Source organism: Leucoraja erinacea, chromosome 9 (assembly GCF_028641065.1).
Source record: "Leucoraja erinacea ecotype New England chromosome 9, Leri_hhj_1, whole genome shotgun sequence".
Taxonomy (NCBI): Eukaryota; Metazoa; Chordata; class Chondrichthyes; order Rajiformes; family Rajidae; genus Leucoraja; species Leucoraja erinaceus.
Window position 1 is genome coordinate 31,159,133 of NC_073385.1, and position 27,569 is coordinate 31,186,701.

General features: G+C 42.1%; 1 protein-coding gene across 5 annotated transcripts in view; it reads left to right on the forward strand.

Annotated features, from left to right (window-relative positions):
* arid4a (AT rich interactive domain 4A (RBP1-like)) overlaps nt 1–27,569 on the forward strand; it is an 84,422-nt gene that overhangs the window by 27,346 nt on the left and 29,507 nt on the right. For all 5 annotated transcript variants that reach the window (XM_055640477.1, XM_055640478.1, XM_055640480.1 and 2 more), the window contains exons 11-15: nt 878–1,026; nt 5,034–5,106; nt 6,189–6,283; nt 11,381–11,478; nt 20,743–20,959. In XM_055640477.1, coding sequence (XP_055496452.1) covers nt 878–1,026; nt 5,034–5,106; nt 6,189–6,283; nt 11,381–11,478; nt 20,743–20,959 — 632 coding nt within the window. The remainder of the gene's footprint in view (nt 1–877; nt 1,027–5,033; nt 5,107–6,188; nt 6,284–11,380; nt 11,479–20,742; nt 20,960–27,569) is intronic.

Below are 27,569 nucleotides of genomic sequence, written 5' to 3' on the forward strand. Positions count from 1 at the left end.
GCCTCAACTACCACCTCTGCAGCTTGTTCCATACATCCACCACCCTTTGTGTTAAAAAGTTACCCCTTAGATTCCTATTAAATCTATTCCCCTTCACCTTAAACCTATGTCCTCTGGCCCTTGAATCACCTACTTTGGGCAAGAGACTCTGTACATCTACCTGATCTATTCTTCATAATCTTATACACCTCTAACTTCCCATGTTCCAAGGAATAGAGTCCAAGCCAACTCGACCTCTGCCTGTAGCTCAGACCCTCTAGTCCTGGCAACATCTTTGTAAATCTTCTCTGTACCCTTTCCGGCCTTGACAACATTTAAACGGAGAACTTGTATTGTTCTTGTAGCATAGTGTATCACTTGCATAGGGTGCATATGGTGAAACTGACTTTGGTAGAAAATGGTTCCATGGTGTTGGTGATACTTGCCTCTCACTATAACTTTCTGTGGCCTCAATCAGCGTAGTGGGTTGGCCCGAGTGGTAGGCAAGGCTTGTGGGGAGAAAATTTGGGATGTGGGATGAATCCAGTTTGATTTGGTCTATTGGATCTTGGATGCTTTTTGGGAGAAGAATAAAACTGCCATTGGTGTGCACTTGATTGGCATTGGCCTGTGATCAACTCCAATAAATCTGATCTTTGTTTGAGAATATTGTTGCAATGAATGTAGAAGAAACAGATTTAACTGTGCCTTTCAAAATGGAATTGATTATATATTTGCAAAGGGAAAAACATCAGGCCTGTGGAAGCATTGGAATCAATTCGAAACTACTTTCAAAGTGCTGGTTTGGGCATGGTGAACTGATAGGCTTATGTACTGTTAAGTTCTGTGATTATTGTTTTATGATATTCAGTCACTCTAATGAGAAATGTTCTCTTAGCACTTGAAGAAGCTCTCAAATTCCACCAGCAACGGATTGTTCCTGAGAGCTGGAAAGTAGACATGAGTGTCATTTTAGAATCCTCAAGTAGTGATGAAGAGGAAGAGGAGATAGAGAATGACGAAGAACATGAAGAAAAGAAACACGAGGTAGGACATTATTGCAATTTGGATAATTAGATGAGTTAGCATGTGAGAATTTTCATATCGGGGCCTATCACATAAAATTGCATAATTACAAAAATTACAAATACATAATTACAGCACAGATTCAAGTCCTTTGCCCCACAAGGTCTGCGCCAAACATGATGCCAAGATAAATTCATCTACTCTGCCTTCAAGTCATTTGTATCCCTACATTTGCTGCATATCAATGTGCCCTATCTAAAAAAACCTTTTAAATTACTTGCCCCCCCCCCCCCCCCCCCCCCATGTCTGCCTTCCGCAAAGACCGCTCCCTCCGTAACTCCCTTGTCAATTCTTCCCTTCCCTCCCGTATCACCCCCTCCCCGGGCACTTTCCGTTGCAACCGCAAGAGATGCAACACCTGTCCCGTTACCTCCCCCCTCAACTCCATTCAAGGACCCAAGCAGTTGTTCCAGGTTTGTGTACTTTTTAAATTACATTGTCATTTAAGTCGGAGAGAGAGAGAGAGACTGATTACTTCTCTTAAGGCTCTGTGGACTTTATGTTGGAGAGCTGAGGACAGTTGAGTACTTCGGTATTTTCAATGCTTAGATGGATTTTTAAGCTCGTGGGTTGTAGAAATCATTCAGGAAAGTGGCGATGAAGTCAAGTTCTTAACATCCATGTTACTGAATGGAAATTTGTGCTTGAAGGTCTGTATAGCTCTCTTGTATTATAGTATTTGTCTTAAGGCTTCGTTAAGTTCGATGCATAATTACTTGAAAGATCGGAGCCAAGAAGCTAGGTGAAAAGCATAGAAGACATAACAATGGTATTTCTATAAGCATTCTGACAATAATGTATTTCTCGCTGCAAAACATTTGAAGGCTCTTTAATTTTAAGTTGTTTGGGTGGAAGTGCCAACAATTCTCGTAGCAAAGCTGCTCTCTTTGTGAAGCTGGCAAATCCAAGTGGTTATATTGCCAATGATATTTACTGTTTTAAAATCTAGATTTTGAATTAAATATGCTTTATAGTGCATATGAATTAATATGCACTGCTTTGACAGTTAAACATATTGAAAGCAAACAGAATTGCATCCACTTTCAGTCTCGGGTCAAGAGTTTGGCTGAATTTCTTAACATTTTTGATTGTGTGCAGTGAAAAGCTTTTGTGTTGGCAATATAACACCAAGGTTCATACCAGGAGAAACTTTGTTCTTTGAATTAAGTTGTGATCAAGATGTCACTATAGGAGTAGGATATTTTTTCTGAAAAGCTGAAATGATTGGGTGTCCACTTCCTGCAAGATTTCTTAAGCAAGCCTGCTGGAAAGTAACTAAAGATGTTGCAGCAGCTTCACAGACAATGTATGGAAGCTTGCCATATTATCATATTGGCTTTCTGTCCTCAAATTTAATGTTACGTTTATTTTTTCCAGGCCCAAAGAGTAAGAGTAAAGTAAAAGGACTACATTATTCAGTTAATTGGGGGGAAAAAATGTGTGGGGGCTTAACATATGGATTTAGATTTAGCACATATGGATTATATTTTATCTTTATAGATATAGTGTTGAAATGCTGTAAAGAATATCTTTGTTTTTAGTGCCCCTCATAGGCCAACAGATTTTCATTTAAAAATGGATTTTACCGATAAAATCATTCAATTCTAGTTTCCTTCATTTATACAATATACCATTTGGAATATTTCACTTCTCAATATTGGACATTATTTGTTTATATTGCTTGATAGTCATTAAATATTTACACCAAAAGTGGATATAGAGAGAAAGCCAGTGGCCTTTCCTGAAGTGAGAAATTGGAATTGTGCTTGCAGTGATCACATTGCCATGTGTTAGAGTAACTAAGTTCTAATTTGCATTGAGCTTCGCCACAACTTCCCTGTGAGGTGGTATAACACAGTTGGAGGATCGTATTTCTACTGCAATTTAGTTAAACCTGGTGTTAAAAATAGGCCAATGTCAACTATATGAGTGAGACAGGATTTCTTCAAGATCCCATTATGTCTATTAGACAAATACCTGTCAAGTTGTCGGCGCTCAACTATTTTAATAATTCATTGTACAATCAGCCTACCAGTTATGATCCAATTTAAGCAATCTATGTTGAGAGTGGTAGACCAGTTAGACAACACTTGAAATATTGTGTGCCGTTCTGGTCACCACACTATAGTAATGATGTGGTTGCATTGGAGAATGCAGAGGAGATTCACTAGGCTTGGATTGGGCGATTTTCTTTGTGAAAAAATGTTGGGTGTGGTTTCCTTGGAGCAAAGTAGGCCATGAGATGACTATGAAAGGCATGGTATGGTAGACAGTCAGGATCTTTCTTCCCCATGGTATGGATATAAAAAACAGGGCAAAGGTTTAAGGTGAGCGATAGGACTTTTAAACAGAGTGGAATTCGTTGGTAGAGGTGGTGGAGTCGGCTACAATCACTATGTTGAAGAGACATTTAGATGCTTAAATAGAAAAGACATCAAAAGAAATAGAACTAATATGGATGATGTGGGTGGGTAACAAGGCCAACGTGGATGTAGTGGGCTAAAGGGTATGTTTCCAACGATGCGCAACTCTGATTTTATGATCAACAGTCCTCGAGATTTTATAATTAAAATGGAGTGCTTTCCTGTAATTGAATTTTCACTCTACAGTAACAATGCAAACCATAGATTGTCTGAATTTTAATAATGATTAGATTAAAATAACAAGATGCCCATTTTGCATTGACCATTTACACATAGGTACTTTTTTTCCTGAGATTAGTGCTTTTTTTGGTGTGAAAAAGTTTTCATTAAACAAAATACTATTCAGTGCCGATTTGGCTACCAAAAGCATCTGAAGTTACCAAAAGTAACTGAAGTAACAACCTCTGATTTAAAAATAAAATCGAAAACAGAAGGGAATTTGCATGTTCTGTTGTTAAATCGTTTTTTTTTTAAATTTATGGTGAAAACACAACAGTTCAGTACCCAAATCCTACCTTGGCGGCTGTGCAATTTAAATTTGGTTAATTTTATAGTCTGAGTAATGATGATCATATTGTCATTAATACCCATCTAGTTTACTAATCCTCTTCGGGGGAGGAAACTCTTCACTGGTCTGATTGGTAGGTTACTCCTGGCTTGTATCATTTCAAAGTCAACCACTTTACACGTTCACATTTTCCCAATATCGTATTCCACTTGCCAAACGTTGATGGGTTTCTCACTTAACCCATTTCTAGTCTCTCTAGCCTCCTTATGTCATATTCACAACTTGTGTTTCGATCCATCTCGCTTGTAATTCCCTGCCCAACTGAATATCGGAAGTAGCTTCGCCAGAAGGACTGCAATGGTTGAATATGGCACATCCGCCACTGCCTTGGGCAATTAGAAATGCTGACACTCAGATTCTGCAAAATGAACATATCGTTTTTAATCATGGGTATAATTTTTTTTGTGACTGTTATACTGTGTGGTAGTACTATCCAAAAACTGGCTGTTAACAAAGAAACATTAAAAAAATAGGCTATTTTGGCCCTTCGAGCCAGTGCTGCCATTCAATGTGATCATCCAAATCAGTACCCCATACCTGCTTTCTCCCCATATCCCTTGATTCTGTTAGCCCTAAGAGCTCTATTTAACTAGAATACATCCAATAAATTGGCCTTCACTGCCTTCTGTGGCAGATAATTTCACAGATTCACAGTTCTGGGTGAACTCATCTCAGTCCTAAATGGCCTACCCCTTATTCTTGAATTCTGGACTCATCCAACATTGGGAACATTTTTCCTGCATCTAGCCTGTCCAATCCCTTAAGAATTTTATATGTTTCTCTCAGATCCCTTCCCCTCATCCTTCTAAATTCCAGTGAATATACACCCAGTCGATCCATTCTTTACCTCGGCCTGATATTGTAAATGGATATAAGAATTCAGTGTCCCATTTTTGAGCGTGGCATCTAATTGCAGTTCTTATTATGAGCCCAGATGTCATCTTCTGTTGTATGACTATTAATATGTCCATCTCCAGGTAGAGGAGGAGCAGGATCCAGAAGAGAGAGCTAATTTCTTGCAACAGCTGTACAAGTTCATGGAGGATAGGGGTAAGGTGTCTTAAAATTGAAGCCATTCTTTTATTGTGTGTATATTTTGAATATTTTGTCTGTACAATGGTCCTAATTTAATGCAGGTATGAACATTTGTTAAATGTGTTATTATACGCGGGGATGCGTGCTAAAAAGCAGTGTGTAAATCAAACAAATGCCATGCGCCGCACAGGACTAGGCTGCCATAAGATACCAGGCATAGATTTTTGAGTGTTATTCCTAAAATAAGAGCACATAAATTAAACTTTGATGGTAATTAGACAAGCAGTTATTCTAAAAATGTAAATCAAGCAAGTTGATTCATGTATGTTGCAAAGTGTCATTGGCCCAGAGAAGGTTTACATACCATGCTGTTTTATAGCAGGTCACTGTGATAGTAGGACTGTAAATCTTGACTGGGGATGCTAAGAAAATTTAAGCTCAACAAAAATGACCTAATTTTGCACACAAAAAAACCTAACTGAGAGCTGATATACAGGTATTTAGGTTATTATGATCATGATGTATGACTTGTGAATACAATTGACTTTAGGAAAGTAATCTCTGAATGTTGGCATCATAATAGTTAGAATACATGCCAATGCTGAGCATATGGTGAATTCTCAGCAATATACAGGCCCACCACTGATTCTCAGGCATCCTTGATTTCGGAGCTTTACTGCATTGTTCATTTTGTTCATTTAGCCAAACCAATAGAGGTTACGGTCTCTCTAAGAGGAGTCCCAATAGTACCGGAACGGTTCGCATATGTAGCCGAAATACCAGCTTGCAAAGTCGGCTGTGGGAGCGGATCCAGAGCCCCAGCCACGGGGCGGCGGGGGGGGGGAGGGGGGGGCAAATTCAGCCCGCTGATCGGTGTGGATGTCCCAATGAGGTCGGGATTGGCCACCTCACTCAGCCTGGGCCCCACATTTGGGGAGTTCTGCCTGGGGGGAGCAGTTTCGATTGTGCTTTCGGAATTCTGTCCGGATTAAAGGAGATGCTGGGCTTCCAGTTGTTGGAAAATCGGTGGTGAACCTGTACCTCTTTTACCCTGAATCAAACAATATTTTGTTAACCAAGTGAACAATATTTTCTAGGAACACCCATCAATAAACCACCAGTACTCGGCTACAAGGATCTGAATCTTTTCAAGCTCTTCAGACTGGTTTATCAACATGGTGGATGTGACAATGTGAGTTTAAGTAATTATACTTCCTTCAGCTCAAGAAGCATAACCATATTATTGAACTAAAAATGTTCAAGCAAATGTTCAAATGTATAGCGGCGATGCGACTCGCCCGTTGCAGCGGCCCCTACAGCCTGTCTGTCCTTTTTTATTTTTTGTCTAGTTAAATGTAGTGTTGGTGTTTTTTTTAATACTGGTTTTAAATGTGTATATTTGGGGGGCGGGGGGGAAGGGGGAAACTTGTTTAAAATCTCTTCCCTGTCCGGGAGACACGACCTTTTCCATGTCGGGTCTCCGTTGTCGTTGGGGCCTAGCACCGTGGAGCGGCCTCCAACCTGAACGACCCGGGGGCTCGTGAGACTGTGGAGCTGCGGACTCTCCATCGTGGGGCTGGCCGGCCTCGGAGCGTGGGGAGCGGTGGTGACTCGCTGCTGCAACTCGACTCCTGGGGCTCGGAGGCTCCAGCAACGCAGCCACATGTCCGGTGAACTGGGACATCAGGAGCTCGCGGGTTCCGGGTGGAGAGATCGCTTCCCGGAGCTCCCGCAACACGACTTCTCCAGCCCGTGTCGCGGGGTTGGAACGACCCGGAGCGGGGCTGTACATCGCCTGGTGCGGCTTCATGGCCGTGGGACATTACAGCGCCCGCCGGGGGCTCCAACACTGACTTTTAGATCGGGAGCGGGGCTGTAAATCGCACAGCACGGCCTAAAATGGCCGTGGGACTTATCATCGCCCGCCTGGGGCTTGGACATCTGGAGAGAAATGGAGAACAGGGGAGAAAAAAGACTTTGCCTTCCATCACAGTGGGTTCACTGTGATGGATGTTTGTGTGAATTAAATTGTGTGTATGTCTGTAGGAAATTGTCTTTGTTTGTATGGCTGTGGAAACGGAATTTTGTTTGAGCCTCACTGAGGCTCAAATGACAATAAATATTGTATTGTATTGTAATTTAGATGTTAATTTATTTCTCCAAGTATTAACATTTTGTATTCCATTTTATATGGAAGTTCAACGCATCTAAATTTTCACTCTTTTGAAAGCACGATATTATTGAAAAGCTGTGCCTAATGTTCTGTTTCTATTTATTTGAATATACGCTTTCATTGTAAATAGGGGAAGGCTAATCTAAGCGGAAAAAATATAGTTAATTGTAAGAATCTTGGCAGCATTGATGTGCAGGGAGAGCTTGGGGTCCAAGTCCATAACCCCCTGAAAGTGGCAACACAAGATGGTGTCAAATAAGGCATATGGTTTGCGTACCTTGAACGGTCGGGACATTGAGTGCAAGAGTCAAGAGATCATGCTGCAGATTTATAATACTATGGTTAGCTGGCATTTGGAGCAATGGGCACTGTTCCCAGATCGGAGCCAGTCTTCCTGATGAGTTTGTTGAACCTATTGGTGTCCACAGCCTTAGCCCTGTTGCCCCAGCACATGGCAGTGAAGAAGATGGCACTGGCTATCACCAATTGGTAGAACATCTGCAGCATCTCACTGCAGACGTTGAAGTGCGGGGCCTTCTCAAAAAGTACAGGCGGCTCTATAACTCCTTGTGCAGGCACAGCCTCAACATTCCAGGACCAATCCTGTTTACTGTCCAGCTACACTCGCAGGTATTTTAACTCTCTGGCACATCCACACCATTGATGGAGGCAGGGGTGTTCCTCTCCTCCTAAAGGCCACCATTAACTCCTTAGTCTTGTCGGTGTTGAGCTGCAGGTAATTCAGCCCACGCCACTCAACAAAGTCGGTGACTACACCTCTGTATTAAGCTTCCCTCCCCTCATTGATGCAGCCCACAATTGCAGAGTCATGTGAAAACCTTTGCAAGTGGTAGGAGGCGAAGTTATATCTGAATTCCAAGGTGTAGATGGTAAACAGGAAGGGAGAGAGGACCGTCCCCTGTCCCCTGTGGGGCCCCTGTGTTGCCCTAGGGCTGAGACCATCTGGACCCGTAGCTTTGCCTGGGCGGCGTCTGCTCAACTCCGTCCTCGCCTGCTCATCCTTGATGGTCAGGCTCAGCAAAGAAAGGGCAGAGTAAGTGGACCAGGGGGGTTGAGGGGGGAGGGTGGGCAGAAGCCCCACGATCAAATCTATTAAAAAATAAATAAATAAAACGGGTTTAGCTCATTGGCCCAATCCTGATTGTTTTCCCTCCCCAGGCCATTGATCTTCATGTTACCTGTAATGCTCTTCACCCATCCCTCATGTTGTTCTGCTGAAGTTTCAGTCCAGCTTCCTCCTATGGTTGTCCTTGCCCTGCCCTAGTCTTACATTCAGGTCTTTCTGCACCAGTTTCTTCTCCTCCCTGTCACCATTCATCAAGGCCCTCTTCTTCTGGTTGAGAAGGACCTTTATGTCACTGGTGAACCAGGGCTTGTTGGGGAAACAGTGTACAGTCCCCTCCGGGACAACGTTATTTGTCCAAGGACGAGGGTAAATCTGTTGTGGTTTTCCATAGATTTCTGGAAGGGTTTTGATAAGTGTTGCATGGCAGGCTTATGGACAAAATTGAACCACGTGGCATTTCAGGGACATTGAGAGGATGGATATGAAGTTAGTTAAGTTAGCAGAAACAATGAGCCAGGGTTAATGGTTGGGGGTGGTGAACAGTAACGTTCACCTGAATCCATGTAAGGACCCAATGCTTTGTTTTGATTTACGTTATTGGCTTGGACTTGGGAGGTGTTAGAAACATAGAAAAATGTTTTGAGGAGCAGGCCATTTTTGGCCTTTCGAGCCAGCACCACCATTCAATAAGATGATGGCTAATCATCTAAAATCAATACCCCATTCTTGCTTCCTCCCCATATCCATTGATTCCTTTAGCCCTGAGAGCCAAATTTAACTCTCTTGGACAATTTCTAAATTTGTGGATATGACAATCTTTTATCCGAAATTCCGAAAACCGAAAAGCTCCGAAAACCGAACATTTTTAACTGCCGGGATCGAGGCGCAAACTCACGACCTTGCGGCCACGAGCCGAGCACTCTACCACTGAGCTTCGCTAAAAATCTTCCATTCCGAAAGCCGAAAAATTCCGAAATTCGAAAAGTGTTTGGCCCAAGGTTTTCGGATAAGAGATTGTGAACCTGTATCATGAACTGCAAAGAGGTTGTGATCGATGACAGCAGGATTGAAATAAGCTGACGGAGTGGGCAGAGGCATGGTAGATGAGTTTTAATGTGGGTAAATGTGAAGTGATGCCTTTTGGTAGGAAGAATGAAACGAGGCAATGCAGTGCTAAAGGGAGTACACGGACATAGAAACCTGGAGGTAAGTGTGTATATATAATTGAAAGAGGCTGAAATGGCAGATAATAAGACGTGCACAATTACGAGCTGTTATAAATAGAGACGAGCCTAGGAGGGAGGTTGCTAAAACACTGGTCCTGCCTCAGCTGGAATGTTGCATTCAATTCTTGTGGTCGTTATGCTGGAAAGCAGTGACGGTATCTGAGGTGGTCCAGAAAATACAATGGTCCCTGGGATAACTGTTGCAAGGATAGATGAGAAGAACTGCATCTGTTTTTTGAGAAGTGAGAGCTGATGGAATAATTGTTGGAAGTATATAAAATGATGAGGGGGGTCTGATCATGGTTAGTGGGAGGTTGTTCCTTTCTGGTTGAGGGTAGGTATTTTTTTTTTTACTGGTGTAAACACAGAAGAAAAAAATACAGAGTCACGAAAAAAAACTTTTTTATCCAGTATTGGTTGGAATTTGGAATGCACTGCTAATAGATTTGGTGGAGATGGGTTCCTCTGCGAGCTTTTAAGAGGAATTGGTTAAATAGATGCTGGAGAAACATTTCCGAGTCCATGGGGAAAGGGCTGATAAGTGGAACCAGGGAGTTGCACGGCGTCCTAACATGAACATGAAGGGCTGAATGACCTCTGGTGCTGTCACAACTATTCCTTGGCTGTTCACAAAGTCTCCCAGGTTTTGTGTTGTCTGTGGATATGAAAATAGTGCCTTGTATGCCCAATTTTGATTGTTTACAATAAAGTCATGCAGTGGTCGTAGTAAAGCACCTCCTAAAACATGTTGTCAAAGTCTAAATTTTCTTGCATCTTCCTTTGCTGAGATTCCAGCAGCATTATCTTCCTTGGTACCTCAGTCATGTCCTTTGCCCGATCAGTAAATTTCCTTTTTTAATCTCTGGTTCCTTACAATTCTTCTTTTGAATTCCCTTTTCTTATACGGCCGCATTCTTATCAAAGATTTTAAAAATTGTTTATTTTTTAACTTTGTAGGCGGGGTGGTTTTCACATAATGTCTGCCTTGCGTTATTTGTTCTGCCCTTATTTTTCATTATACAAAGTGCTCTAAGTTGAATTTATCTATCCTATAACACTCATGGAAATGTGCCTGGACTGCAACTGAAACATCTTCCGCATTAAAAATCTTGTTGTTCAAATATATTCTTGTCGCCAAGCTTTGAGTGTACCCAGGTGGTATTCATCCCATTTAAAATGGTCTTTTATTTGACTTATTTTTACCTTGGAATGGTCTATATCTTTTTCCATCATATGCTGAACCAAAACACTCACTGATTTTCCTGATACCTGTTTTTCTGGTTCTGGCTCATTTTCCAGAAAAAAAGTAAAGCATTGCTGTCTTCCTCATTGGGCCTGAAGTATACTGATCAAGCAAGTTTACCTGAACACTGTAGAAACTCCTCCTGTCCTTTTATGTTGCTTCCATTTGTTCATGCTTCAGCAATTGTTTCTGCATCATTGTTGCAGTTGTAATAATTTTCTTCTCCTTCAACTTTGGTACTTGGCCTTTCTGTCAAAATGGAGATTTTAAAAAAATTGCTGATGTTAATTGACATAAAATATGATGTACTAATGTACTGGTAACTAATATACTGTTAATGTGGAGTGCCAAAACGTTGCATGACAATGGTTGTCAGTTGAGCAAATCATCCTGTTAAGTCATCAGAGGAAAACTTGTCATCTCTCTGTATACTCACCCTCTTAACTGAACTCACTTGGGTGGAAGTGTCTCTTTTTTCCCTAATCCACTTATTTAAAGCTCAAAAGCAAAACTTAGACTGCTGATGAAATGCTGCCACTAAGTTGTACTTCTTTCTGTAGATTGACAGTGGCTCTGTGTGGAAACAAATCTACATGGATCTGGGTATTCCAATTCTGAACACTGCTGCCTCTTATAATGTAAAAACAGCATATAAGAAGTAAGTACTTTTGATGTTTTTTTGTGGATGTGCATCATCTGTAGTTGTGTATTCTCTCTCCCCACCTGCTGTAAAACTTCACGTGATGGTGGGGGGGGATTAATAACGCTGGAGAGGGGCATCCCATCCCATGGAACAATTTAAAACCCTGAGCAAGTATCTGAATAAGGACAAGCATAGCTGCAAATGATCTGACTTCAATCAAGTACATCGTCCTGGAATAAATTGTACTGTTATTTGTTTTTGCATTTTTCTGATTTTCTGAACAACACGTTCCTTGAAGTTTGTTTACAACCTGGTTCTATTAAAACTAAATAATGCTGTTTCCACTTAACACTGAGCAAGATGGTCTTGATCAACAAGCAGCAGAGTGAAAATATTTCTGAGATTTCTTAGTTCCATCTTGCTGGCAAGGAGAGTGTAAACCTTTTCAATTTGTCTGACCTGGACAACGAGAAGGACACTAATGGGCAAGTAATTTTTCTACTTAAATAAACTTCCATATAATGTTACGAGGAAAATACCATCGGCTTAAAAGGGGCAAATAGATTACAACAATAAGTGATTTAGTTAGTTTTATTTTAAATGAGTGTTTAGTGCGTTATTGAGTTTCTTAATTTATGTAAAGATAGCTGGAGAATAGAATATTCTATTGCTCTACATTTAGCAAAAAATATTGTTTCGGAATATTGGGACGGGTATTTCAAAGAACTTTTTCTTAAACCCCTACTGTTTACCACAGGTTTGTTATTTTCTTGTGCTGAACAGATAATCAAGTAAAAAAAGAAAAGAACAGTAACCTGCATCTACTCTACCCTTTATTTGGATTTATTTTGAGGCTACTTCCATAGAACGTGCTGAGCAATTTATACTGACTCCCAGTGTTGACCATTACATGCTATTCCTTAACGTAAGAGGAAAGTAGAATAACTAAACCATGGCATTGTCTATAAATGCTAAACATTTTTAGAAACAATGTGCATTTATATAGCGTCTTTTATGTCTCCAGATGTCCCAAAGCTCTTTACAACCTGAAGTGTTTGCAACCATCTTCAGCCTGAAGTGCCGAATGGATGATCCTTCTCAGCCTCCTCCTGAGGTCCTTACCATCACAGATGCCAGTCTTCAGCCAATTCGATTCACCCCACGTGACATCCAAGAAACGGCTAAGTGCACTGGACACAGCAAAGGCCATGGGCCCTGAAAACATCCCGGCTGTAGTGCTGAAAAACCTGTATTCCAGAATTAGCCGCACCCCTAACTTAGCTGTTCAAGTACAGCTACAACACTGGCATCTACCCGACAGTGTGGAAATTTGCCCAGGTATGTCCTGTCCACAAAAAGCAGGACAAGTCCAACCCAGCCAATTACTGCCCTAATAACCTGTTCCCAGTCATGAGCAAAATCATGGTAGGAGTTGTCAAGAGCTTTGTGAAATGATGCGAGTAACTTCTCACCAGTTATTTGCTCGCCAATGCTCAGCTTTGATTTTAGTGGGGCCTGTTGGTTCCTGAGCTCATTACAACCTTGCATACAAAAGCTGAGTTTTGGAAGTCCTGTGAGGGAGATGGCCCTTGATATCAAGAGAGATTTGAGTAGAAACAGTGTTCGGCAACCAAGTCATATTAAAGACAATAGGAAGCAGAATGAAACGCCTCTATTGACTGGAATTGTACTTGGCAGAATGGAAGATGGTTGTGTTTGATGGACGCCAGTCTTCTCTGCCGCAGGACAGAGTCCTTCATGCGGCATCCTTTGGCCAACTGTCGACAGCTGCTTCATGACTGACTTGCCTTTCTGTCAGAAGTGGGACTGTACAGTGTTCAATTTTATTGTCAATCTTCACATAATTAAGTTGTCCATAGTTGCATACTTTAAGGCTTGGCTGAAGTACAAAACTTGCCTCATGGCTCGTTGAATTCAAGCTTGAAAAGCTCCATGCCAAGGTTTATTTAAACAAAATATGATATCCAGTGGCATTACGGATGTTGTGTCCCTTTCTATCCATATTCTGCAGTTCACTGTTGACCAGTCAGTTAAGCCAAGGTTACAAGAGTATGTTAAAAGCTCAATGTTCTCTGGTACATAACTTATCTTCTCATTCCTCAAATCATCTACAAGGCACAAATCAGGCACAGGGTGGAACAATCTTCATTTTCTTGGGTAGGCGCAGGAACCACAACAGAATTGTGACATTATTGAAGATAAAGCAGTCAACTTGATTGACATCTAACCATATACCCTGATCACTGACTTGCACTGCAGTCATGGTCATGTCTTTTTATTTCAGAAATCAACAATTCCTCTAGTTAGAAAGATCGTGGCAGTAAGATGATGGGAACACCAGGTTTGTCCCCAAATCATTCCCCATCTTGACTTGGACGTATGTCCCTTTTCTTGATTCTTTTTACATTAAAATCCAAGACAGCGTTGTGGAAATAACAGCAGCTCAAATAAAGAGCCACCACTGCTTTCTCCAACTAGGGATTGACAAAAATGCCAGTGATGCCCATGCCCTGAAATTAATTATTAAAGAATGACAAGATTGAGGGTAATAATTGTTACTTTGAAATCAAGCTAATAAAGTAGAATAAGTAACCAAAGCAATAACTTTCAAATTTGCATTTACAGATCCTTGGAGTATAGAATGTGTGAGATGAGTCTGCTATGTACAACCATAATGTGCGCTAGTATCAACACATTTGGCATGATCTTGTAGCATTACAATATTCGGTTGAGATATGGAAGTGGAAAGATGATGGATTGTTCACAGCTCATCGCCATGGTTGCACGTTGCTAAGTTGCTGCCATTTCAGCCGTATTCTTGGTTTATTTTAAATGAGCAATGTTGGGCCATGGTGTTTGAGGATTGCTGATGGTTCAGACGTTGCCAGTAAAAGATGATAATTGAGTTGAGTACCTAATGATATTGCGTATTCTACAGATGCATTCCTGAGATAAAGTTTCACACCAAAGGGTGAAGTGGTTGACTGAATACAGGAACTTGCATACCAATTTAAATAAACTCTTAATAGAGTGGAAGAACCACCCCATGAGGAGTATTTCATTATTTGATCATTGTTTTGTTTCTAACCCAAGGTTGCTTAAGCACGTATGAAGATTACCTGACATTGAGTAAAGTTTGGGCTTCAGGTTAATGCAATTATAGTAGGCATTTTGAACTGAATTTCTTTGCATGCACAATGATTGTCAGACTGAACACTGTCTATTATAACTAAAATCCAGAACTATTATCCAGATATATTGCAAGGTACTATCGCAGTTTTTAAGAAACATTTAGACAGGTACATGGATAGGACAGGTTTAGACAGATATGGGCCAAATCTAGGCAGGTGGGACGAGTGCAGTTGGGACATGTTAGTCAGTGTGTGCATGTTGGGCTGTAGGACCTGTTTCCTTCCACTGTGTGTGTGGTTGTGTGTGTCTATTACAGTGCCTTGCAAACGTATTCAGACCCCTTGGACGTTCCCACAGTTTGTCACGTTACACACCACAACCGGAAACGTCGCTTATTGGCATTTCATGTGATACACCGCAAAGTGGAAGGCAAATTATACATGCTTTTCAACTTTTTTTACAAATGAAACACTGAAACGTGTGGCGTGCAAAAGTATTCAGCCCCCTTTACTCTGATACCCCTAAATAAAATCCAGTGCAACCAATTGCCTTCAGAAGTCACCTAATTAGTAAATAGAGTCCACTTGTGTGTAATCTAATCTCAGTATAAATACAGCTGTTCTGTGAAGGCCTCAGAGGTTTGTTAGAGGACATTAGTGAACAAACAGCATCATGAAGCCCAAGGAACACACCAGACAGGTCAGCGATAAAGTTGTGGAGAAGTTTAAAGCAGGATTAGGTTATAAAAAAAAAAATCTCAAGCTTTAAACATCTCACAGAGCACTGTTCAATCCATCGTCTGAAAATGGAAAGAGTATGGCACAACTGCAAACCTACCAAGACATCGCCGTTCACCTAAACTGACAGGCCGGGCAAGGAGAGCATTGTTCAGAGAAACAGCCAAGAGGCCCATGGTAACTCTAGAGGAGCTGCAGAGATCCACAGCTCAGGTGGGAGAATCTGTCCACAGGACAACTATTAGTCGTACACTCCACAAATCGGGCCTTTATGGAAGAGTGGCAAGAAGAAAGCTATTGTTGAAAAAAAGCCGTAAGAAGTCCCGTTTGCAGTTTGCCACAAGCCATGTGGGGGACACAGCAAACATGTGGAGGATGGTGCTCTGGTCAGCTGAGACCAAAATTTGACGTTTTTGGCCTAAATGCAAACCGCTATGTGTGGCGGAAAACTAACACTGCACATCACCCTGAACACACCATCCCCACTGTGAAACATGGTGGTGGCAGCATCATGCTGTGGGGATGCTTTTCTTCAGCAGGGACAGGGAAGCTGGTCAGAGTTGATGGGAAGATGGATGGAGCTAAATACAGGGCAATCTTGGAAGAAAACCTGTTAGAGTCTGCAAAAGACTTGAGACTGGTGCGGAGGTTCACCTTCCAGCAAGACAACGACCCTAAACATACAGCCAGAGCTACAATGGAATGGTATAGATCAAAGCATATTCATGCATTAGAATGGCCCAGTCAAAATCCAGACCTAAATCCAATTGAGAATCTCTGGCAAGACTTGAAAATTAGGGGGGGGGGGGGCTGAATACTTTTGCACGCCACACTTTTCAGTTTTTTAGTTGTAAAAAAAATTGAAAACCATGTATCATTTTCCTTCCACTTCACAATTATGCAACACTTTGTGTTGGTCTATCGCGTAAAATCCCAATAAAATACATTTACGTTTGTGGTTGTAACGTGACAAAATGTGGAAACGTTCAAGGGGTATGAAAACTTTTGCAAGCCACTGTAGCCAAGTCCAATTTGGGTTTTGTTAATATTTTGTGTCCGTGTAATGCAAGGTCATAAAGTTTGGAAAAACTTTATAATGTGATCAAAATAATTCACATTTAGTGCTTTGCAAGCAATATGTAGATAACATATTGGGATTCTTGTGTAACTTGAGTGCACTCTGCCTTAAAAAAGCTACTTGTTTAACTTGCAAAGTAAACAACAGGGACCATAAAAGACAAAGAACTGGCCAAGCTACAGGCATTTTTATTGAGCTCTGTTTTATTAACTTGCCAAAACCTAAATGCTAATTCTTACTAACTAATTTCCATTTTGGAGTTCTAGGTGCTTGCCTTGTATTCTTCGTATTCCTTGTGAGTGAAAATATACAAGGGCTTACCACTGTGCCGGATCTTCAAAGTAAAAGCTATTCTCAATCTCGTGGAAGTGCTGCACTATTGAATGTTGGATGAGGTCTCATGGGTCCTGGTCACCCCATGATTTCAAGGATGTGCAGGGTTTGGAAAGGATGCAGAAGAGGTTTACTAGAGTAATGCTTGGAATTGGGTATTAGCTACAGGGGCTGGACGTCAGAGATTGCAAGGAGACCCGATGGAAGTATATAAAATTATGAGAGGCATAGATAGACAGTCAGATACTTTTTTCCAGGAGGGAAAAGTCAAACACTAGTGGGCATAGCTTTCCGCGTGAGGGAGACAAAGTTTAAGGGAGATGTACGGGGCAAGTTTTATTTAAATAGAGGGTAGTGAGCGGCCATGGGTGGTGGTTACAATAGTGGCATTTAAGAGACTTTTGGATAGAAATATGGATATTCGGGGAATGGAAGAATGTGGATTATTCAGGTGCAGGTAGATGATGGTTTTGGCTTCATGTTTGTCACAGACAGATGGGCCTGTTCTTGTGCTGTCCTGTTCTTTGTTCCAATTGCTTTCTCAGGTAAATAAAAAAAATAAAAAGAACCATGGCATTATTTTAAAGAGCAGGCGTGCTTTGGTGGTTTTCCTGGTCAATATTAATCCAATATTATCAACACGCCTGAAACAAGTGATCTGACAATTACTATAATGCTTAGCTGGAGCATACCGTGTGCAATTTGGTTGCCATGATTCCTTCTTTGCAATAATGATTTCATTGCTTTTGTACTTCTTTGGCTGTAAATCCCATTGAGGCGACCTGAAGGGAAATTTCTCAACACATTCTAAGAAGAAAAAAGGTGCAATTTTTAATAAGCTCGTTAAAGATGAACACCGTGTAAAATCAAGTTTACAACATGCATGTAAACAGCACCATAACAAAGTCCTTGTAGTGATTGTTCTTGACTTTGAGAGTTGTTGGGAGGTGAATCAAACAGGTTAGAGGTTAATTCTCAATCTTGAAACCTCTTAATGGCATTGCCCTTCCTTTGTAATTGCAATCATAAAGCCTTGCTCATATGATTCTTCGCAGCAACTTGTCATTCCTCCATGTTACATCAATGGATGAAAAATTAAAGAAGCATGAGGTATCTGCAAGTGGATTATCTGCTGGATATGTGGATTCAGAAAACTGCCATTTTATGGTTGCTGAACATATCGAGTTCAAATTCCAAATAAATATAGCAATGAAATATGGTTATCTTTGGCACCTGCATACTAACTATTAATCTCCAATCCCAGCACTTTTTAACTGAAACAAAAGGATGTTATCGGAAGTTTGTGGCAACTTTTTTCCACCAGATTTTGGCTTGGTCATAGTCATGCAGCAAGGAAACGGCCTTCGGGTCAATTAGTCCATGCCAAGCATAAAGTACCCATCTGTACAGATCTTATTTACTGATACTTGGTCCTTAGCTTTGTATTTCTTGGAGGTTCATGTGCTTGTCCAGATGCTGTTTCAATGTTGTGAGCACATGTCTCCATCACCCACTTGGGCAGTGTGTTCCAGATTCCAAGCACTCTGCATCATAGATTCTTCCTTCGATTCCTTTTCCCTGAATCTGTGCTCTCTTATTTCTTGAATCTGCTGCAATGATGAATGTCCCCACCTATCTACCCAGCCCATGCCCCTGGTAATTTTGCATATCACTCATTCACTCTCAGCCTCCCCTGCTTCTGAAAAAAACAAACTTGACCTACAGAGCTTCTCATCAGTGAAATATTCCATCCCTGGCTAGAGCTTGGCAATTCTCACTGATTGGATAGTGTAGTGACAAAACTGACATTGTCCAATTGTAACCTACCCAATGTCTTGAAGTTGTACCATTAAATTCATGTTCTTGAATTCTATGCCCTGGCTAATTAAGGCATATCTCATATGCTGCCTTCACCTATTTTACCTGTGCTGCCACATTTAGGGATTTTGGATTTGTATGCCTTGATCCTACTATTTCCTCTATTCTCCAAGAACCTACCATTGATTGTTTCCTGGTTAGCCCTTGCAGAGTGCAACACCATACACTTATCAGCATTAAATTCCATTTGTTATTGTTACTCCTTATCTCCTTTCTAAAGGTACGTCCTTTTATTCTGAGGCTTGACCTCTGGTCCTAAACTCTTCCATTAGTTGAAACATCCTCTCCACATCCACTCTATCTAGGCCTTTCATTATTCGGTAAGTTTCAATGAGATCCCCCTCATCCTTCATCTCCAGCTGGTACAGGCCCAGAGTCATCAAATGCTCATCGAACGTTAACGCAATCATCATCATCTGGGATCCCTCTTGATCCTGTCTAACGGGAGCACTTCTTTTCACATTGCATTTGCCTTCCTTATTACCGATTCAACCTGCAAATTAACCTTTTGTGAATTCTGCACCTGCACTCCCAAGTCTCTGATTTCTGAATCCTCTCCCCATTTGGAAAATAGTCTACGTCTTTATTCCTTCTACCAAAGTGCAGGACCACACACTTTGCTACACTGTATTCTATCTGCTACTCCATGCTTCCTCTACGCCCCTGCCCCATTGCCGACATTCGTAGAATCTGCAAACTTGGCCACAAAGCCATCAATTCCATCATCCAAATCAACATACAACGTGAAAAGTAGCAGACCCAACAATGACCCCTGCGGAACACCACTATTTACTGGCAGCCAACCAGAAAAAGCCAATTTATTTCCCACTGTTTGCCTTTGCCATTATGCCAATCTTCTATCCATGCTTGTATCTTCCTTCTAACACCCTGGGCTCTCATCTTTATTAGTAGCATCAAGTGCGGCACTTTATCAAAGGCCATCTAAAAATCCACAACCTGCACTGGCTCTCCTTTGTCTATCCTGCTATTTACTTCTTAAAAGAATTCCATAGTTTGTCAGGCAAGGTGACTCCTTCACAAAACCATGCTGTTTTGGCTTTTATTATGTGATTTTAAGTACTCTGAAACCTCATCCTTAATAATGGACTCTAAAGTCTTACCAACCACTGAATTCAGGCTACATTGGTACGTTGCAGGCTTCTTCCGAAGACCGACTCAAAAAACGTATTCAATTCGTCGGTCATTTCTTTATTCCCCATTATATATCTGAAAAAACTCTTTTGTATATCATTGGCACCGTTTCCTTCATAGTTCATATTTCCTCCCCTTATTGCCTTTTCAATTGCCTCCTGTTGGTTTTACAAAGCTTCCCAATCCTCTATCTTCCTTTTAATCTTTGCATTATTATTTTTAAAAAATGTCTCTTTTACATTTATGGTATGTTTGACTTCCTTTGTCAAACATGACTAGTGCCCTGAAGTTTTTACACCATTTCAGCCCAAGATGTATGTTTTTTCCTCGGCGCGCTGCTCATTCTTCTGATTTCTGCCCTAATATGTCACAGCCGTTCAAATTTAAAAATGAATCCATTACAGAGATTTGCTGGTTTCTATAATTACTTGTGGATATCTTCAGAACGGCAAATTATGGATTATTTATGTGTATGTCCCTTATTTAAACATGTCTAAAATGCAGAGATTTGTCTTTAATTGTCAGCAAAAATGCACTTGGGAATATCGATCATTGTTTGTGCTTGCCTCATTGGAACTGAATCTGCAGAAGGTGAATAGAACTGGCAATAGATGCTTCAGTATACTTTTAGTATTTGCAACCATGGATATATTTTTGCCATTGCATTTGTGATGATCATCTTATCTGAATGGGGATCGTACTCTTAAATCGTAGTAAATGTGTGAAATTCAATGTAATTATGTATCTGAGAAGGACGGTAACTGAACAATTGCTTTCATGCCAAAGTTGGCCTGTAAAACGTACCTCTAATAATCATTAAATATTTTGGATATTTAAAAATTTCCTCAGTAAGTTTCAGACTTGAACGTTTGAAACTCGACACAGTTGTGAGCATTCCTTAATATCAGTTTTGCGCCTCTCCCTTTTATCTTTTTCTCTAAATCCAAGGTACTTGTATGGCTTTGAAGAATACTGTCGTGCAGCTGATCTTCTCTTCAGGACCATTCACCACATGGAACCCAAAGGAATAACATTAGAGATTCATGAAGAAAATGGAGCATATAATCCGAAGAAAGTACCTATCGATTTAGCTGAAGAAACTGAATTTGAGAAAAACGATGAGGCTGAAAATGAAAAAGACGAAAAAGAAGCAAGATCTCCAAGAGTAAGTAACTCTAATACAAAATGGTTATAGAACCATTAAAAGCCAAGAATATTCTCAGCGTGTTTTTGATTGGCATCTGTCATTGTTTTAATACTTGGATATCCTAATGCGGATCTGCGTTCTTGAGTATAAATCAGAATTGTGCACTCTAGCAGCATTTTGTATTGTGCGTCACATTAACCGGGAAATGGTGTTGGGTTGACTGATGGGACTAAAGGCAGATAAGTCCCCAGGGCCTGATGGTCTGCATCCCAGGGTACTTAAAGAAGTGACTCTAGAAATTGTAGATGCATTGGTGATCATTTTCCAATGATCTATACATTCAGGATCAGTTCCTGTGGATTGGAGGGTAGCTAATGTTATCCCACCTTTTTAAGGAAGGCAGGAGAGGGAAAACAGAATTATAGACCAGTTAGCCTGACATCGGTAGTGGGGAAGATGCTGGAGTCAATTATAAAAGAAGAAATAGCAGCTCATTTGGATAGCACTAGCAGGATTGGTCCGAGTCAGCATGGATTTACGAAATGGAAATCATGCTTGGCTAATCTTCTGTGATTTGTTTGAGGATGTAACTAGGAAAATGGACAAGGAAGAGCCAGTGGATGTAATGTACCTGGACTTTCAGAAAGCATTTGATAAGGTTGCACATCGAAGATTAGTGTGCAAAATTAGAGCACATAGTATTGGGGCTAGAGTGCTGACATGGATAGAAAATTGGTTGGCAAACAGGAAAGAAAGAGTAGGGATTAATGGGTCCCTTTCAACATGGCAGGCAGTGACTAGTGGGGTACCTCAAGGCTCGGTGCTGGGACCGCAGCTATTTACAATATACATTAGTGATTTGGATGAAGGGATTAAAAGTAACAAATTTGCAGATGACACAAAACTGGGTGGCAGTGTGAACTGTGAGGAGGATGCAGGGTGACATGGACAGGTTGGGTGAGTGGGCAGATGCATGGCAGATACAGTTTAATGTGGATAAATGTGAGGTTATCCACTTTGCTGGCAAAAACAGGAAGGCAGATTATTATCTAAATGGAGTCAAGTTGGGAAATGGGGGATGTACAACAGGATCTGGGGGTCCACAAAAATGCTGGAGAAACTCAGCGGGTGCAGCAGCATCTATAGAGCAAAGGAAATAGGTGACGTTTCGGGCCGAAACGCCAGTCAATTAAAGTAAGCATGCTGGTACAGCAGGCAATGACAATGGCATGTTGGTGTTCATAACAAGAGGAGTTGAGTATAGGAGCAAAGTGGTCCTTCTGCATTTGTACAGGGGCCCTAGTGAGATCACACCTGGAGTATTGTGTGCAGTTTTGGTCTCCTAATTTGAGGAAGGACATTCTTGCTATTGAGGGAGTGCAGCGTAGGTTCACCAGGTTAATCCCCAGGATGGCGGGATTGTCATATGTTGATAGAATGGAGCTGCTGGGCTTGTATACACTGGAATTTAGAAGGATGAGAGGGCATCTTATTGAAACATATAAGATTATTGAGGGTTTGGACACGCTGGAGGTAGGAAACGTTCCCGTCTTGAACCGGGGCCACAGTTTAAGAATAAGGGGTAAGCCATTTAGAATGTTGATGAGGGGAAACCTTTTCACTCAGAGTTGTGAGTCTGTGGAATTCTCTGCCTCAGTGGGCAGTGGGGGCTGGATCTCTGGATACTTTCAAGAGGGAACTAGACAGAGCTCTTAAAGATAGCGGAATCAAGGGATATGGGGAGAAGGCAGGAACGAGGTACTGATTGTGGATGATCAGTCATGATCACATTGAATGGCTCGAGGGGCTGAATGGCCTACACCTGGATCTATTGTACATTGCTGCAGCATTTGGAAAAATATTCTTTTGTTTCAGATGTGGGCGTCACGACTCTGGAAGTTCAATCCTAATAACCCTTCAGAAATGGTGGTGAGCTAGCTTTTTGAATTGCTTCAGTCATATTGGTGAAAATACCCTCACAATGCTATTGGGCAGAGACTTCCAGGGTTCACATCCAGTGATGATGAAGGAATAATAAATTGGTTCCAAGTTGGGATGTGGTATAATTTTGAGCAGATGGTGATATACCCATGCACTTGCTGCCTGTTCCTTTAGTGGTAAATGTTCTAGATTTTGAAGGAGCTGTTGGAAAGTTTAGACAAGCAATTGCAGTCCATTTTGGAGATTACTTCCGCTGCAGTAATGGAACAAATTAAAGTTCACTATGGTGAATAGAATGCTATTTAAGCAGGCTGATTTGTTCCATATGGCATTGAGCTTCTTGCAAGTTGTTGGAGCTGCTCGTATCAGGCAAGTGGCATATTTTCCATTGCACTTCTGACTTGTGCCTTGTGGGTAATGAAAGGCTTTAGTCAAAAGGTTGCTCACCACAGGATACCTTGCTTCAGTCCAGATCAACAGCGACAATGAGATGAAGCAAAAAAAAAAGTTGGTTGTTAAGCTAAGGAATCGAAGGGGTGACCACAACCCTGTCCTCATGAATGGAGCTGGTCGATATCTTCAATTTTCTAGGCATCCATATCAACACAACCTAATCTAATTTTATTACTACTCAGTGGATTGACTCAAATGCAATGGTTTAATTTCTGGTGGTGGGAATCTTCTGAGGAAGCCAAGATCATTATTGCACTTAACACCTCTGACTGAGCATGATTGCAGATGTTCCCCACCATCCTAAAGGAAATGAACATCTTGGAACTTCCACTTTGTGTTTAATTCTAGTAGCAATCATGATCATATGTGCCAATACAGTGGATATTTGTTGTCAAATCACTTAACTTTGTCTTTTGCTTGCTGTTACAGCTTTGCTATGATTGAGGTTGCTGCCTTATCTTTGTGTTCCTGCCCCTAGTCTCGGCATAATGTTTTCCCACTTTGAGCCAAAGTTGTTTCTCTGACCTAATTGGGGTGAGAGATGTGATGTGCCATGGCATTACAGATTGTGATGGGATACATGTCTTCTGCTTCTAATGGACGATTGGGCCCAGTTTTGTGCTATCAAATCTGAGTATTATTGTTTTTGCTGGATGGTAGATGCCATGCTGCTTGTCAGTGTGTGGCCTTGGCATGAACCTGCACTAATATAGATGGATGCGTTTGCAACAGATGAACTGTCGAGGCCAGTCAGTTTATCTCTGGTGTCTGTTGGTTTGCTACCTACCAGTCTGTCAGGTGTGGTCTTTATCTCTCGGCCAGTTCAATCAATGATGGTGCTGCCAAGCCACTCTCAGTGATGGACATTGAGTTCCCTCGTTCAGAGCACGTTCTGTGCTCCTGTTGCATTCGGTGTAGTTCAACGTGATGGAGCAATGCTTTGTTAGCTGAGGACATGATGTATTTATCAGGAAGCTAGTTCCTTGTTTTTTGACAAGATGCCTGGAGATTTTATGGTGTCATGCTAAGGAGCCCACGGCTAATGTATGTCCAAAGATGGGTCTGTTCTGTGAGTGGGACAGATAAATGCAGGAAATGTGTTGCAAGAGTTGGGCTGTTTCCTTTGAAATGCGATTCCTGGAGTAGATCTGTCATGTTGTTTTTCCGAAGAAGTGCTCGGTCTGCTAGAGCCTGCTGGTTCACCCGGTTGCTATCCATTTTAACTTCCCTTCCCATTCTGCCCTTTCTGTCCTGGGCTGCCTCCATTGCCAGAGTGAGGACGTACGCAAACAGGTGGAACAAAGCTAACATCCCAACGGTATGAACATTCTCTTCAATTTTAGGCATCACTTAGGCTATTTTAGATTATTGTCATAATCTAATGAAATTGCACTTGATTATGAATCGAATGTGTGATTAAATTCCTTGTTCACATAAACTTCAGAGTATACGGTATACATACGGAAAAGATAGATACCACAATAAATACAATTCAGAGTGCAAAAATGGTGCAAAATTGGAGGAGTGTAAAATCTAAATTGTGCAAAAGCATATTAAAGTACAATAATGGCATAACTGACTGAGGTAGAGTATGTGAGAGCATCTTCAGGAATGGGATGCTTAAGAGGTGATTGGTTCAGGAGTCAGATAGCAGTGGGCACGAAGCCATTGTGGGGAAGTTGCAAGGAACTGCAGGTGCTGGTTTCCATAAAAGGAACAAAGCTGGAGTAACACAACTAGTCAGGCAGCATCTCTAGAACATGGTTGGACCCTTCTTCAGACTCTTTAAATTTGAGAGCAGTGTGGAAGTTAGTGGTAGAGTTAATGAAATCAACGAGTACTGCACAAGTATCGGAGATAGCCCTGATGCAGTCATTGGCACTTCGGAGAAAGAGTTGCCATTACCAGGCCTCCCTTCACCTCCTCACTTCCTTCCAACCTTGCTGACCTTAAGGGCTAGGTTACTGCCCTGACAACATAATATGTTCTCGCTCTCTCCTGCAGTTCATCTCATCATTGTTGTAGATCGGCTCAACAACAGTTCTTCATCACTTCCGGCTCCCCGCCCTCCCAAGCCTCCAACCTCAAAATTCCCCAGCCCCGCACGGCCTGATTTTACCTTCTGCCTAAAATCCACAAACCTGACTGTCCTGGCAGACCCATTGTTTCTGCTTGTTTTTGTCCCACCAAACTTATTTCCACATACCTTGACTCCACCTTATCTCTCTTCCCCCCCCCCTTCCCCCGGTCAAATCCCTCCCTACCTATGTCTAAGACGCCTCACAGGCTCTTCATCTTCATGAATTTTTTCCAGGCCCCACTCCCTCATCTTCACCATGGACGTCCAATCACTCTACACCACCATCCCCCACCCAGGAGGCTCTTAAAGCTCTCTGTTTCTTCCTCGACCGCAGAACCAACCAATCCCCTCTACCAATACTTTCCTCCGCCTAGCGGAGCTAGTCCTTACCCTCAACAACTTTTCTTTTGACTCCTCCCATTTCCTCCAAATCCAAAACGTGCCTATCGGCATGTGCATGGGCCCCAGCTATGCCTGCCTCTTTGTAGGGTACGTTGAACAATCCTTGTTCGAGACTACCATGGCCCTATCCCCGAACTCTACCTCCGCTACATTGATGACTGCATTGGTGCTACCTCCTGCACCCATGCAGATCTCACTAACTTAATCCATTTCACCACTAACTTCCATCCGGCACTCAAGTTCACCTGGACCATTTCTGCCATCTCCCTACCGTTTCTAGTCCTCACTATCTCCATCGCAGATAACTGACTACTGACCGACATCTACTACAAACCCACTGATGCCTATGGCTATCTGGACTACACTTTTTCCCACCCTGCTTCCTGTAAGGACTCTATCCTCCCCCCCCCCACTCCTAATTCCTCCGTCTACGCTGCATCTGCACCCAGGATGAGGTGTTCCAATCCAGGGCATCGGAGATGTCCTCGTTCTTTAGGGAAAGGGGGTTCTCTTCTTCGACTCTAGATGAGGCTCTCACCATGGTCTCCTCTATATCCCGTAGCTCCGCTCTCACTCCCCATTCCCCCACTCGTAACAAGGACAGGTCCTCGCCTTCCTCCTAGTAGCCATCACATACAACAGATAATCCTCCGACATTTTCGCTACCTCCAAAGGGATCCCACCATTGGCCACATCTTCCCATGTCCTACCCTTTCGTCTTTCCGCGGAGACTGCTCCCTCCGTAACTCCCTGGTCGATTCGTCCCTTCCCACCCAAATCACCCCCTCCCCTGGCACTTTCTCTTGCAACCGCAGGAAATGCTACACTTGTCGCTTTACCTCCCCCCTTAACTCCATCCAAGGACCCAAGGAGTCTTTCCAGGTGAGGCAGAGGTTCACCTGAACCTCCTCAAACTTCATCTGTTGCATCCACTGTTCTAGGTGCCAACGATTCTACATCGGTAAGACCAGGCGCAGGCTTGGCGATCGCTTCGCCCAACACCTCCACTCAGTTTGCATTAACCAACCTGATCTCCTGGTGGCTCAGCACTTCAACTCCCCCTCCCATTCCGAACCCAACCTTTCTGTCCTGGGCCTCCTCCATGCCCAGAGAGTCCCATTGTAAATTGGAGGAGCAGCACCCCATATTTTGCTTGGGTAGTTTACATCCCAGCAGTATGAACATTGACCTCCAATTTCAGGTAATCTTGCTTTCTCCCTGCTTCCCCTCCCCATCCCAGCTCTTCCACAACCCACTATCTCCGCCCCATCCTTTCTTCTTCCCGCCTGCCCATCCCCACATCAGTCTGAAGAAGGGTCTCGACCCGAAACGTCACCTATTCCTTCGCTCCATAGATGCTGCCTCACACGAGTTTCTCCAGCATTTTTGTCTACCTTCAATTTTTCCAGCAGTTCTTTCTTAGACAGCTCAACAACAGTGGTGTCATTGTACATGGGGACGCAATCATGGGTGTATAGAAAATAGTGGAAGGGCCTGAGCACACAACTGTGAGGAGCTGTTGAGGGTTAGAGTGGTGGAAATGGTATGATCAACTCTAACTGGTCGATATCTTCAGGTCCAGAAATCAGTTGAAAATGGGGATAAAAAACATCCTGACGTGGGTGTTCTCATAGTCAAGGTGATCGAGGGCTGGATATAGTGCTAGAGAGATGGTGTCCTCCATAGACTTGTTTCCTGTACGCGATTTGTAGAGGGTCTGGATTGTCCAGCCATGTGGGCCATTCCCAATCT